Source organism: Paroedura picta, chromosome 9 (genome assembly GCF_049243985.1).
Source record: "Paroedura picta isolate Pp20150507F chromosome 9, Ppicta_v3.0, whole genome shotgun sequence".
In the NCBI taxonomy this organism is placed as follows: Eukaryota; Metazoa; Chordata; class Lepidosauria; order Squamata; family Gekkonidae; genus Paroedura; species Paroedura picta.
Window position 1 is genome coordinate 4,717,069 of NC_135377.1, and position 13,034 is coordinate 4,730,102.

General features: G+C 44.9%; 1 protein-coding gene across 14 annotated transcripts in view; it reads left to right on the forward strand.

The window, feature by feature from the left end:
* Positions 1-13,034, forward strand: part of PTK2 (protein tyrosine kinase 2) — a 248,292-nt gene that overhangs the window by 138,426 nt on the left and 96,832 nt on the right. For all 14 annotated transcript variants that reach the window (XM_077351407.1, XM_077351399.1, XM_077351401.1 and 11 more), the window contains one exon: positions 11,282-11,361. In XM_077351407.1, the coding sequence (XP_077207522.1) occupies positions 11,282-11,361 (80 nt within the window). The remainder of the gene's footprint in view (positions 1-11,281; positions 11,362-13,034) is intronic.

The window sequence follows — 13,034 nt, forward strand, 5'->3', positions numbered from 1 at the left end:
TTTAAGCCCTTGATGGCATACGGAGACAAATTTTGCAAGATGCTTTGCAGATAAAACATGTTGATTTGCTCTGATGACTATGCATTAAATTTAGCTGTTGTGGGTGTATTTACATTTGAGTATACTTCACAGTTTGGTTTGCCTGGAGATGCACATGGAATCCCACCATTGTGTTCTCATCTAAACCCTTGTCTATTAAAAACTGCCAGGAAAAGACTGAGTCAGTGGCTGAATTGGATTATAAATGCTTCCCTGTGTGTGTGCGCACTTGTGCATGTGGTGGGAAGGGCTTTTTTTGTTATTTCCGAAGGAGGGCATCATTGTTCCTCTGTTGAAATAATTGTTTGTAAACCCTCAAGATCTGAGTAACTCCCCTCCCCTATCCTTTCCTGTCAAAGTACTTGAACATATGTTAGTGGTGCAACCTCAGGATCTTCTGGTTGAAATTTATTATGTAGATCTGTTCCAGACTTGTACAGTGACTCTCCATTGAGGTGAGATTGGAGACATTTGAGGGAGGGCCTTCCTTGTTATGATCCTTAAGAACATAGAGTCCTGCTGGTTCTGACCATTGGCTCCATCTAGCCCAGCATTCTGTCTCACATATCAGCCAACCAGGTCTTCTGGAATGACAACAACAGGAGATGGAGGCCAAGGTCTTCTTCTGCCACTGCTATTCAGGGGCTTACTGCTTCTGAAGGTGGAGGCAGTCCTCTGTCTTCGGTCACTGTTCCTAGTCTCTGGAACTTCCTCCACTGATCCCACCGGGTCCGCTCCAGAAGAGTCATTAGAACGGTTCTTTTATGGCAAGGCTTCTTTTAAGTTGAACTTAAGCTTCTTTTAAGTTGAACTTTTATTTTTTAAAATAAGTTTTAGCTTGTGGCTTGCTTTTGGCTTTTACTGTTGTTGCTTTTTTTTTTCTTGAATTTTGATTTGGATACATGTTTGTTCCTAAGTTCTTAAAACGTTTTGGTGAAAGCATCAAACTTTTATTTTTTTGGTCGTTGCCGCTTTTTGTTGGTTTCTGAGGATTTTGTCTTGTGTTTGTTTTTATGGCTCGCCGGGTGTACATTTGAAAACTTGACCATGAGAAGAGAGAAAATAGCTTCAGTTTTTGACTGTCCTCCTTTCAAGGAGCTTGGGGCCGCATACATTTTGTTTTCATAACAACATTTCGAGTTAGTTCATGGAGTCCACTGTGACACAGCAGGTTTTCTAGCAGAACGACGTTATGAATCTAGGCCTCCCCTGTTCTTAGTCTGACACTCTTAGAATTGTTCTGTACTGGCAAAAAATATAGACAAGCTCCCAGTGAAATAAAAAAATTAGGGAGGTTACGTGTAGGCTTTCACAAATGCCTGATTTGGACTAAGAAAGCAACAGTGATTGAACTAGCTAGTACTGCATCAACCCCAAGCAAACAATTCAACTTCCTGGCCAATTTCTGAGGCAGGAGCAATTCAGAGACAGCTGGGGATCTGCCCATCATGACAAAAGGGATAATTTTTAAGTCATTCTTCGCACACAATATGCCATCGACTGTTAATTCCCTACTCCCAATCACTAATGTCCTTATTATTAACATAGACATAAGGAGGGAGGGGGTTGTGTAATTAGTGCATGATGTCAGAGGTCAGTATCGTTAAGGCCGCAACGGTGACTTTTGGGATAAGGAAGAGCAGCAGTCGAGGGCAGATGGCAGGCGAGGGCTGTCCTGATGTAGAACTGTGCTTTTAGAAGCCATAAAGAAAAACAGCAGCTTGTATTTTCTTCTGGGGAGGCAGGTTTCATTTAACGATGAAGCAGGAAGAGGGAGGGGAGAGGTCTCGGGTGAATGGGATAGTTTAGAAGCCACCAAAAGTCCTACAAAAACAAGGAACGGCCCAAGTGTTACAGTGGTGTTTAATTAGACAAGCTAGTGATTCAAATTGCTGGAATCAGAGATTTTATTTTCTGCTCATGAACCGGTGCATGAACTGGAACCTAAGTAAATTCTCTTCATTGTATACACCGCGTGAGAATGGATCGTTAAGTAAATAAAACCACAGATTTCTACACACTTTTGTTTCTGCAGCTGTAGCACTTCAAGCTAAGCTCCCGAGAGCTGTTCTAGCTCTTCCTTCCCATGGGGAATGGCGACCCTGCAGTGTATCCACCCCCCTGCACATGTTGTGGCTCAGTACAACTCACTGTGTCATTTGAGAAGGGAAGATCTCCATACTTTGCTATAAAGTTGCATACCCTTGCCTGTGTTCATTTAAAAAACAAACCTATTATTGCTTCAATAAAGGAAGCCACGTTCTTCAGTTTGCAAGACATAAATAAGGTATCTAATGAAGCGAAAAGTGACTCACGAAAGGGCCCACCCTGAATGTTGGTAAGTCTTTCAGGTGCTCCTGGACTCTGATAGCCCTCTTCAAGTATTTAAAAGGCTGCCATGTAGAGGATGGAGCAGAGTTGTTCTCTCTTGCCCCGGAGGGATGGACCAGAACCAATGGGATGAAATTAATTCAAAGGAAATTCCATCTAAACCTCTGGAAGAAGTTCCTGACAGAGCGGTTTCTCAGTGGAACAGGCTTCCTCGGGAGGTGGTGGGTTCTCCATCTTTGGAGAGTTTTAAACAGAGGCTGGAGAGCCATTTGATGGAGAGGCTGATTCTGGGAAGGCTCAAGGGGGTGGCAGGTTACAGTGGATGAGCGATAGGGTTGTGAGTGTCCTGTATAGTGCAGGGGGCTGGACTGGATGCCCCAGGAGGTCCCTTCTGACTCTATGATTCTATGATTCTATTATTATGGCTCTTTTCTGCTGCTGCAGATGGACAGACTAAAATTACTATCCATCTTGATCTTTGAGCAAGGTTGTTAATGATAGGAGATTTTGGAGAACACCAATTCATGGGGTCATCGTGAGCCAGAAGGGCCTCGACAGCACATAACATGCATGTATGGAATTACTGTGCAGATTGAAAAGGCTCTCTTGTGACCCTTTACTGATGAATTGTGACTCTCACACCAAACTGGCAAATTAATATCAGTGAGTCACCTGTGAACACTTTCAGGTGACTTACAAGTAAATGTTGAAAGCTCTGTGCAGCAAGAAAGAACCACTAGAAGCTGGTTTAAAATTTTTCCCTTCCCATAGAGGTCCCAGCAAGACAGATACTCACCTGACTCCAGGCAACTTAAGTTTCACCTTTTGGGTGACCTTTCCCCTGCTTCCCTGCTTCTTGTTACCTCTTCAAGACCTCACTCCAAACAGTAGTTGATTTTAATTCAGCCAGTTGGCATTGGTGGATGTTTCATGGCAGATTGTTTCATGGCAGTCTCTACCTTTGAGGCCTGATTAACTGTCCGGAAAACCCATAGACGAAATGTATTTAGCGTTCAAGCCAAATCTCTGTATTTTTCTTCTTTTGGGGGGGTTGCTGTAGGAAAACAACTTACTAGACTACAGTGAATGCCCCCCCCCCACACACACAATTTGTTGCTCTTTTTTTTTTTTTTTTTTAAAGAATCTGGCTAAATGAAGCGGATGTCATGTAGAATGTAGCAGCTGGTACATAAAACGAGGCAGCCTGCAATTAATTCCTTCTTAACTGATGCATCCAAGTGAAGGCTACGTGCTGCTGAGGCTTCTCTTCATTCCTCCTGTCTTGACTGGATGCCACTGGTTGGAGTTGCCAGCTGGTTTGGACACAGGCAGGTTCCACCATTGTTCCCTAATAAAGGTCTTGAGGTACGAGGAAGTGAAGAGTCAGCAAGTTATTCAAGAAGTGCAGGAAAATAGTGCTCTGTGTCAAGATAAATAAGGCTCCAGCTGACAGATAGTATGCCTTGCCTCGTTTTGATGTTGCTTCCAAGTTGCAAGTTTTTCTTCGACTGTGTCTTGCTGAATTCAGTGGTGCTCACTGTAGTGCCAGGATTTCAGCCTTGATTGTTGCAAAGGCGTAGTCGTGTTAATGTGTCATAGCAAAGTGAAACAAGCATCTCGTGCAGGGCTTCTGAACTTTTTGAGACTGGGATTTTGAGATGGCCTCCAAGGAACCATAGTTAAACTCTAAATCAGGGGTAGTCAAACTGCGGCCCTCCAGATGTCCATGGACTACAATTCCCAGGAGCCCCTGCCAGCATTAGCTGGCAGTGGCTCCTGGGAATTGTAGTCCATGGACATCTGGAGGGCCGCAGTTTGACTACCCCTGCTCTAAATGACCGCCTCAGGAGGCGGGGCCATATAGAACACGGGTTGTCAAGCTGTGGTCCTCCAGATGTTCATGGTTGCTGGCAGGGGCTCATGGGAATTGTAGTCCATGAACATCTGGAGGACCACGGCTTGACTACCCCTGATATAGAACATGTCTTTCCTCATGCCTCCTCAGAAGAGGGGGGTATATGGTATGTCTGTGTTAGTTTCCAGGAAGAGCTAGTTAGAGTTAAATGCCCAAGAGTGATAGGTATGACTAAGACTGGGGCAAAGCAGTTGGTATTGCCTGTGAATCGCAGCAGATCAGCATGCAAATAAAAGTGGCACCTTTATTCTGGAAATAAGCAAGAACTGAGCGAGTGAGCTTGTGTCGATGTGCACTTCTTCAGATTCTTTAAAACAGACTCCCTTGAGCATTGCATGTAGGTTGGGGGTGGAAAGTTGCTAGGAAGGGCTAATTAGAGTGGATGTATAAATAACTGAGCAGTAAGTAGAGCTAAGATTGGATTGAAACAGTTGGTAGGGCCTGTGGATAACAAGAAATTAGCATAGAGATGAAAACTCATCGTCACTCCATCTAATTTTCAAAACAAGGATTGCTGCTGGATGGTTTTCAAGAAGGGTGGTGACTTTGCATACAGAGAGTGCCAAGGGAAAGTACAACAAGGAATTCCTTATACTTAGTTTATGCTCTTGACTAGGGGCAGCGCCCGTTGTATTCCTGAATACAACGGGCTTTGCCCCTAGTCAAGAGTGCTTAGCGGGGGAAGAGGGAGGGGAAGAGTTGTCCAGTCTGGCAGGGAAGGCCCAGGGGGGAGGCCTTCCCTGTCGCCTTACAGTCAGCGGTCCTGCAGGATTGCCCCTGGCCAGGCTGGGTGGGCAGAAAGTGGGTGTGGGTTGTCTGAGGAAGGACCCAATCTGGATGCACGTCACGCATCCTGATTGGGCCCTGCCTTGGACAGGCCACTCCCACTCTCCGCCCACCCAGCCCTTAGGCTGTTATTTTAACAGCGAAGCACTGTTAAAGATGCGAATGCTTGTTTTCCAGCTTTTCTAGCTAGTGATATGATTGGTGCATTTATGCTATAATTCTTGTGTCTGGGGAAAGGAACGGTGTGAAGTTTGTTCCTCAGAGAGCTGAGAAATTTAACAGGCTGAAACAATACATGGTTGAAAATGGAGCTTGAAGTAGGTTCGCTGGAAACCAGACATGTTCTCGCTTACCGCCGGTGCTTATTTTCCCCATTTTCTTGTTTGCTTACTGCTTTTATCTTTTCTAATGGATTTCTGAGGTTTCTTTTGCAAATCCTGTTGAAACACAGGCTGATAAAGAAACACGCTACGAAAGAGTGCCTGGGGATTCCCCCCCCCCCTATGAAACGTGTCCCTTTTACATTTCCTGCACAAATTGTTCTCTGCAAGTGTAGCATCAAAAGAATCGAGGGTTGTGAATGTTAGGAATATTATTTCTTAGTTCTATTACTTTGATTAGAGCTACCACCGGGCCCCGTTTACAGCGTCCTCCTTTGATTTTTGAGGCCAGGCCCAGAGCAACAGCCAGGATCCACTGCAGGGCAAGGCTGGAGCAGCTCCGCATCCAGTAAGAGCATTGTTTATGCATGCGCAGACACAGCAAATGTGGAGGGAGTTAAACTCCCCCTTTAATTTTCTGATTTTTCTGCAAATCTGCGGAGTGCCCCAGGTTTGAAGGAAATCAGTTCAGTGTGACCCTGGTCTGCACATTTTTAGAATATAAGGCAATAAGAATAATCATAGGCTATTTTTGACGTTTTTTTCCTGGAACTTGTGTGTGGCCTTGAAGAAATCCTCCAATGAACTGGAGTGCAATCAGTATTTTGCTGACAATACCCAATGCATTTTCTTTTTATTTGCCTTGGATGAGCTAGTAGGGATCACAAACAAGTGAATGAAAACAGTTATAGTCAGGATCTCTCTATCACACCTTTATCCCGTCTTCCCTCAAAGTGATTTTGTTTGGTGCCTGGACCATTCACTCTAGATCAGGGGTAGTCAACCTGTGGTCCTCCAGATGTTCATGGACTACAATTCCCATGAGCCCCTGCCAGCAAACGCTACCCTTGACTACCCCTGCTCTAGATGATTCATTATCAGACTTTGGATTGATTTCCCTCAGTCCCCAAAAGTATTGGTTCTGTTTACTTCTTTAGTGATCAATGTTTCAAAACAGCAGTTTCTGTCTTGTCCTCTGTGGCTTTCTACTACAAGTGATCAGTCTGTAGTTAAAAGGATGAGGTAGGAGGCAATGTGAAAGACCTCAGCCTGAAACCCTAGAGCGTTTGCTGGCAGGGGCTCATGGGAATTGTAGTCCATGGACATCTGGAGGACCACAGGTTTACTACCCCTGCCCTAGAGAACTGCTGCTGGTCTGAGTAGATAATACTGCCCTTGATGGATCAGTGGTCCAGTTCACAACTTGTGTGTTCATGTGTCTTCGGATGCTGATTCAAGGCCTTGTTGGAGACAGAAGTATTCTGCAGATAAGGGATAACCGTGCTTCTGCTCCTGACCTCTGAGTAGCTTTTTCTCTGCATCCCCTGTGGTGAAGGGAGTGGCTTTGAGAGCACCTATTTCATCTTGCAAGATTTCAGGAGTGTCTTTTATGACTTCTGTTTCCAAACATGCAAAATGCTACAGTGGTTTGCATTGCTCCTGGCGACTCATTTAGCAGTTATCTGTGAATGTTGCTTTTAAACAACACAAGAACCTCTTGTGGCGCAGGGTGGTAAGGAAGCCGACATGCTGTCTGAAGCTTTGACCCTGAGGCTGGGAGTTCGATCCCAGCAGCCGGCTCAAGGTTGACTCAGCCTTCCATCCTTCCGAGGTCGGTAGAATGAGTACCCAGCTTGCTGGGGGGTAAACGGTAATGACTGGGGAAGGCACTGGCAATCCACCCCGTATTGAGTCTGCCAAGAAAACGCTAGAAGTCGTCACCCCAAGGGTCAGACATGACTCGGTGCTTACACAGGGAATTCAATCTTTCAGTTCCTTTGTCACTAAAACTGTACTTGGCAGGTGTATTGAATCCTCTTAAATGCATTGAAGGCTGCTGTTGATCCAATTTGGAATTGACTCATTGATTTAGTTCAGTGTAGTGCAGTGTGCTGCACTATAGGAGACCTGGTTTAGAGTCCCACTTCTGCCATGAGCCTCGGAGCTATCTGAGAAGTGAGTCTGAGCCAGGGGAACGGGAAGCACAGTCTGAATTTAGCAGAAAGGTGTTCATAACACATTATGAATTGCCCTAGGAGATGGTGATGTCCAAACCAGACATTAACTCAAACATATGGCAGAAATGTGGCTGCTGTTTTTTTAAGCAACTGTGCAGCTGTCTTCTCCATAACATCTAGTAGAACTTGCCTCTTTGCTGTGCTGGCTTCCTCTCTTATCCTGCTCCCCTTCGGTATCATTTCCTGCTATCTCTGAGCAGGGAGATGCAAGGTAGCGTGATCTAGATAGGGGAAAAGGAACTAAGTATGCGATTATCTCCTGGTGACAGACAGACAGGCAGGGTAGTTTCTAGCTGGGATGAGAAAGAGCTGCAGCTCAATGGCCGAGCATCCACTCGGCATGCAGAATTCAGTCCCAGATTCAGTCCCAGCAGCTCCAGCTAAAAGGATCAGGTTCGCCTTAAGAGATGAGCAAGATTTTCCGCCAGGGCATAGGCTTTTGTGTGTCAAGACTTTGCTTTGTTGGATACAAAGCTTTGATTCTCAAAAGCTTATACCTCCTTCCCCCCAAATGTTGCTTTCTCAAGTACAATTGGATTTGAGTCTTGCTGATCTCCTATAATGGGCCTCTTGTGGTGCAGAGTGGCAAGACAGCAGACATGCAGTCTGAAGCTCTGCCCATGAGGTTGGGAGTTCAATCCCAGCGGCCGGCTCAAGGTCGACTCAGCCTTCCATCCTTCCGAGGTCGGTAAAATGAGTACCCAGCTTGCTGGGGGGTAAACGGTAATGACTGGGGAAGGCACTGGCAAACCACCCCGTATTGAGTCTGCCATGAAAACGCTAGAGGGCGTCACCCCAAGGGTCAGGCATGACCCGGTGCTAGCACAGGTTGGCACACCTTTATCTTTAATCTCCTATAGGCCCAGATGGTTCTCCCACCTGAAAGGATCCAGTGGTAGGTTATGTGAACGACCTCTGCAGGAGGCCCAGGAGAACCTCTGCCGGTCAGAGTAGTCAGTACTGATCTTAATGGGCCAGTGCTCATATTCGGTACAAGGCAGCGTCATATGTAATTTGGTCCTAATTCACACAGTGGTTAGGAAGATGGACTCAGACTCAAGAGTCCTGAAGTCCTCTCTTGTCATGCAGCTTCCTGGGTAAGGTTGGGCCTCTTGTCCTTCCTCACAGTTTGCCGTGTTGAGAAACCGAAGGATGGAGAAATGGTGTACATTCCTTGGAGTGGAGGAAGGTGGGGTACAAATGCAACCAAGTGACTAAATAATTGCAGCAATTTAATTCAGCAGATGATACTGTAATAGATGGTTCAACCAAACATAACAGCTTGAGAAAAGCAACAAGAGTTCAAAGAAAAGTGTAGCATTGGTTTCAAATGGTATGTTGATCTGATTAATATAATATGATTTCTTTTTTTAAATAAAAGAAGCTTACAAGGGTTTTAAATCAATGTAGGAGCTTCCTGGGGGAAATATATCATTATAAAATTAATGTAATTGAGCAGCTGCTCTAATTAGTAGATATTAAGCTCACAATCTTTTAAAGGAATCAAGTAAATATCCACCAATAAGTGCGGGAAAGCCCAAGGTTTCAGCGTAATTCTTTAAAGCTGCAATTTGTTATCTTTAACTGTAAGCGTTTTGAAGATGAAAAGCTCTGCCTGTTCTAAATATTAATATTCATTTTTTCCCCCTGGTATCTTTGCTCTAACAAGCTATTCACTGGGTTGAGCATTATTCTCCAGGCTCACAGAGCCAGTGTGGCATAGTGGTTAGAGTGGAAGAGCCAGGTTTGAATCCCACACTGTCATGGAGGCTGGCTGGGGGACCCTGAGCCCGTCACAAGGTCAGCTTAACCCAGGGGTAGTCAAACTGCGGCCCTCCAGATGTCCATGGACTACAATTCCTAGGAGCCCCTGCCAGCGAATACTGCGAATGCTGGCAGGGGCTTCTGGGAATTGTAGTCCATGGACATCTGGAGGGCCGCAGTTTGACTACCCCTGGCTTAACCTCTCACAGGGTTGTCGCAAGGAGAAGAGAACTGTGTCAGCTGCTGTGGGTCCCCATTGGACAGTGAGGTGGGGGTGGAATAAATGAAGGCAATAAATGAATGTCACGGAAGAGACATTATGCAATTAATGGTTTATATCACAGTGCACAGTCTCTGCCAAACTGGAACACACTTAAGAGAGAATGAGATCATAAGCAGCCCTTCTTGGGTAGTTAGAATTAGGTGCGCATTCGTGGTATCCATGCCTGGTGTCGTGGTTACGAGCAGCAGCCTCTAATCTGGAGAACTGGGTTTGATTCCCCACTCCTCCACATGCAGCCAGTTGGTTAACTTTGAGCCAATCACAGTCCCTCTCAGCCCCACATACCTCGCAGGGTGTCTGCTGTGAGGCAAGGAAGGGAAGGTGATTGTAAGCTGCTTTGAGCCACCTTCAGGGGGTAAAAAGTAGAGTTCAGAAAATTCGCTCTTCTTTTTGGTTTGTTGCTTGGAGAGAAAAGCAGGATCCAGGAAGTTGTCTTTGTGTATTGCCTTGTATACCGTTCCCTTTTCCATGAAATAATGCCAGCAAGGGGGGGGGGGGTTCATATCTGAAAACAGCAGGTAGCCCCAGGGGGGGAGCATGGATCTGGTGCATATAGGGTCAGGTTTGTCTCTACTCTTTGCAAGGCGAACAAACCGGTCAGTCCTAGAGGAAATCAGCCCTGACTGCTCTTTAGAAGGCCAGATCCTGAAGGTGAAACTCAAATACTTTGGCCTCCCTGGAGAAGAGCCTAATGCTGGGAGCAATTGAGGGCAAAAGAAGAAGGGGACAACAGAGAATGAGGTGGCTGGATGGAGCCACTGAAGCAGTCAGTGCAAACTTAAATGGACTCCGGGGAATGGTAGAGGACAGGAAGGCCTGGAGGATCATTGTCCATGGGGCCGCGATGGGTCGGACATGACTTCGCAACTAACAACAACAAAATGTGAGGAAGATGCAATTGTGAGGCTTGTGGGGACCTTACATTCCAGTTTCCACCTTCTCTGTGTTGTTGTAGCCACCTGATGGACTCCTCTCTCAACCATTAGATGCTCTTTTGTGGCCCTAGTGATGGTCCTCCTGGCAGGAGAGTGACAGCTAGAAGTAGCTGCTCTAAAACACTACTTTGTATCAGCGCAGTCTGAACTCTAAACTCATCTGCTCCTTTGTATTTGCATTAGAAAGTGAGCAGCTTCGCCTACAATAGCCTGGTTTCTGTTTTGCTCATTAGAAACATTCATACTGGGAGTGTCCTGTTTGTGATGCTTTTGAGGTAGCAGCCCTGGGGAGTACAGATGTTCATTGATGTTACACATCGGACTCTTTCAGTTGCTGACATGCAGGTTTGACTGAGTTACCCACAGGTGAAGCAAATCAAGAGATTTCTTCCTAAGGCTCTAAATATTAATATTAACAAATGCCTAATGCTTTCACTTAGGGCAGCTTCACAGATTTTAGAATCTAGGAAAAGATAGCGAATGCTATCCCTTTTTGCAGTTCTTAACACCTGAAGCAAGAAGTCTCATGTCTTACCAACCGTGAGATTTGCGAATTCCAGGTGTGATTCGCTGAGATGCACTATGCTCCTCTTGAGATCTTACAGGATGAATTTCCCCTGTCCATTTTACAGTGAACAAATACACATTTCAGTATTCATAGAAAGGATTGTTCCATCCTTAAGAATGGGTTACCTCCAAAGTAGGCTAATATAGAAGTTTGCATAGGAAAAATTGGAACAGCAATGAATATGATTTTTGGATGCAATTGAACTTTGAGGTCATTAATACTCTTTTTCTCTTTGACACGTTTCTGTTGGCTTTTGCTTTAGGTAAAAAATGATTATATGGCAGAAATAGCAGATCAGGTGGACCAAGAAATTGCCTTGAAGCTAGGTTGCCTTGAAATCCGGTAAGATGTTTTTACATATTTATTATTCAATATATTTGTAAGCTGAAAAATCCATCTTAATATTGATATTTTGGTTGGTGGGAATGTGTATTTTTGTTGTTGTTGAAACAACCTGTTCAAAAGTTGTAATATATTTCTTATGCTTTTCAACATAATATTTTGGGTAGAAATCTAGTTAATGGTTTCTTCATCTCCCTTTTACATTGAAAGAATCCCATCCAGTTTAGCTGGTTCCACAAAAAACATGAGAAGAAACTACAATCATATCTTCAGGATTGCCCTAATCCTTCTCTGGGGAAAGCTCTGATTCCCATCCCAGTTGCTGGAAGTTATATGGGATGGAGTGACATTGGCTACCCCATGATCAAGAATTCTCACAGACTTCAAATCTTTCAGCTGGGTCCTAGGTTGAATAGTTGCTTTGGAGGTCTCCCGAGGAGCCAAGTTGTGTTTGTGTGGCTGTGGACTGGAATATTGAGGTGGGTGGGCATCAAGTTGCTGGGGTACATCAGTAGCATATAGGCTCTGTTGGTTGCACATTCTAGAATAATAGATATAGATCTTTTTTAAAAGCCCTCTTCCACCCAATAGCTCGGGGATACTTTTTTTTCCAGGTGAGTTGGACCTCTTAGTTCAATGAAAGGATAAAATTGCTGTATTCATTTGCAGGTATTTTTACCTTTCCTCATCACCAGCAAATTACTCCAATGTCTTTCCTTTCGGATTTATGTTATATCATTGCACAAGGGCCCCATACAACTTTAGGGATGTTCTACTCTAGCTGCAATTCACCTAGAGTTCCCACCTTAGTTATGTCATCTGTTACACAGAGGAATTTAATTTTTAAACTGTTTATATGCTCTTCCGGATTATTTGGGGAGGGGGCGGGATCCTAACACAATAGCTGTTGGAAATTCCCCAAGCATATTCTAACTGTTGCTGAAGGTCTTTTAGTTGAGCCAGTTGCTTTAGTTCTGCTGTTGGCTTTCACAGCAGGGCTTGGAAAATAGCAATCGATAAGAAATTAATGGCAAATCAAGCGGCAGAGTAATAGAGGAAGAAAAGCAAATGTTGAATTGCTATTTTGAGATGCGGTGCGATTCAAACGGTTGCTGTCTGTCGGGAATAGTGATAGGTGGAACGTGGCAGCAGAACCTTGCCTGGAGTGCAAACTCTAAGCGTCCTCGGAGAACGATCACTGTTGCATCTGACTTAGGACATGAAATTTGGCCTCTTGCAAATCTCACCTCGTAATGCTCGAGGCTGTTGAAGTGCCTGAAAACACGGTGAATCCTCCGATACGCAAGAAGAATCGGAGTGAGATTTCCAGACAATCAGAGATTGGGCTTTTGGTGCATAGAGGTGAGGGCCTTCTTGTTTGGTGGTGACAGAAGCCACCCGGGCCTTTGTCAACAATGTCAGAAGAGTGGTGACATGGTGCCGGGGGAAGCTGGAAGAACTGATGACAGATTGAAAGCTTTGTCTCTAACCCGATACTAGAGTTAATTCCAGAGATGGCAGAACTAGCCAGTGGGGTGGGGAATTCGGCAGCATGGCTTTGGCACGATATGAGCAAGACAGCTATCGGGGTAGGCTTGCTCCACTGATATGTCTCCTTCAATAAGAGTAGTGCTGCATTCCAGGGGTAGTCAACCTGTGGTCTTTCAGATGTA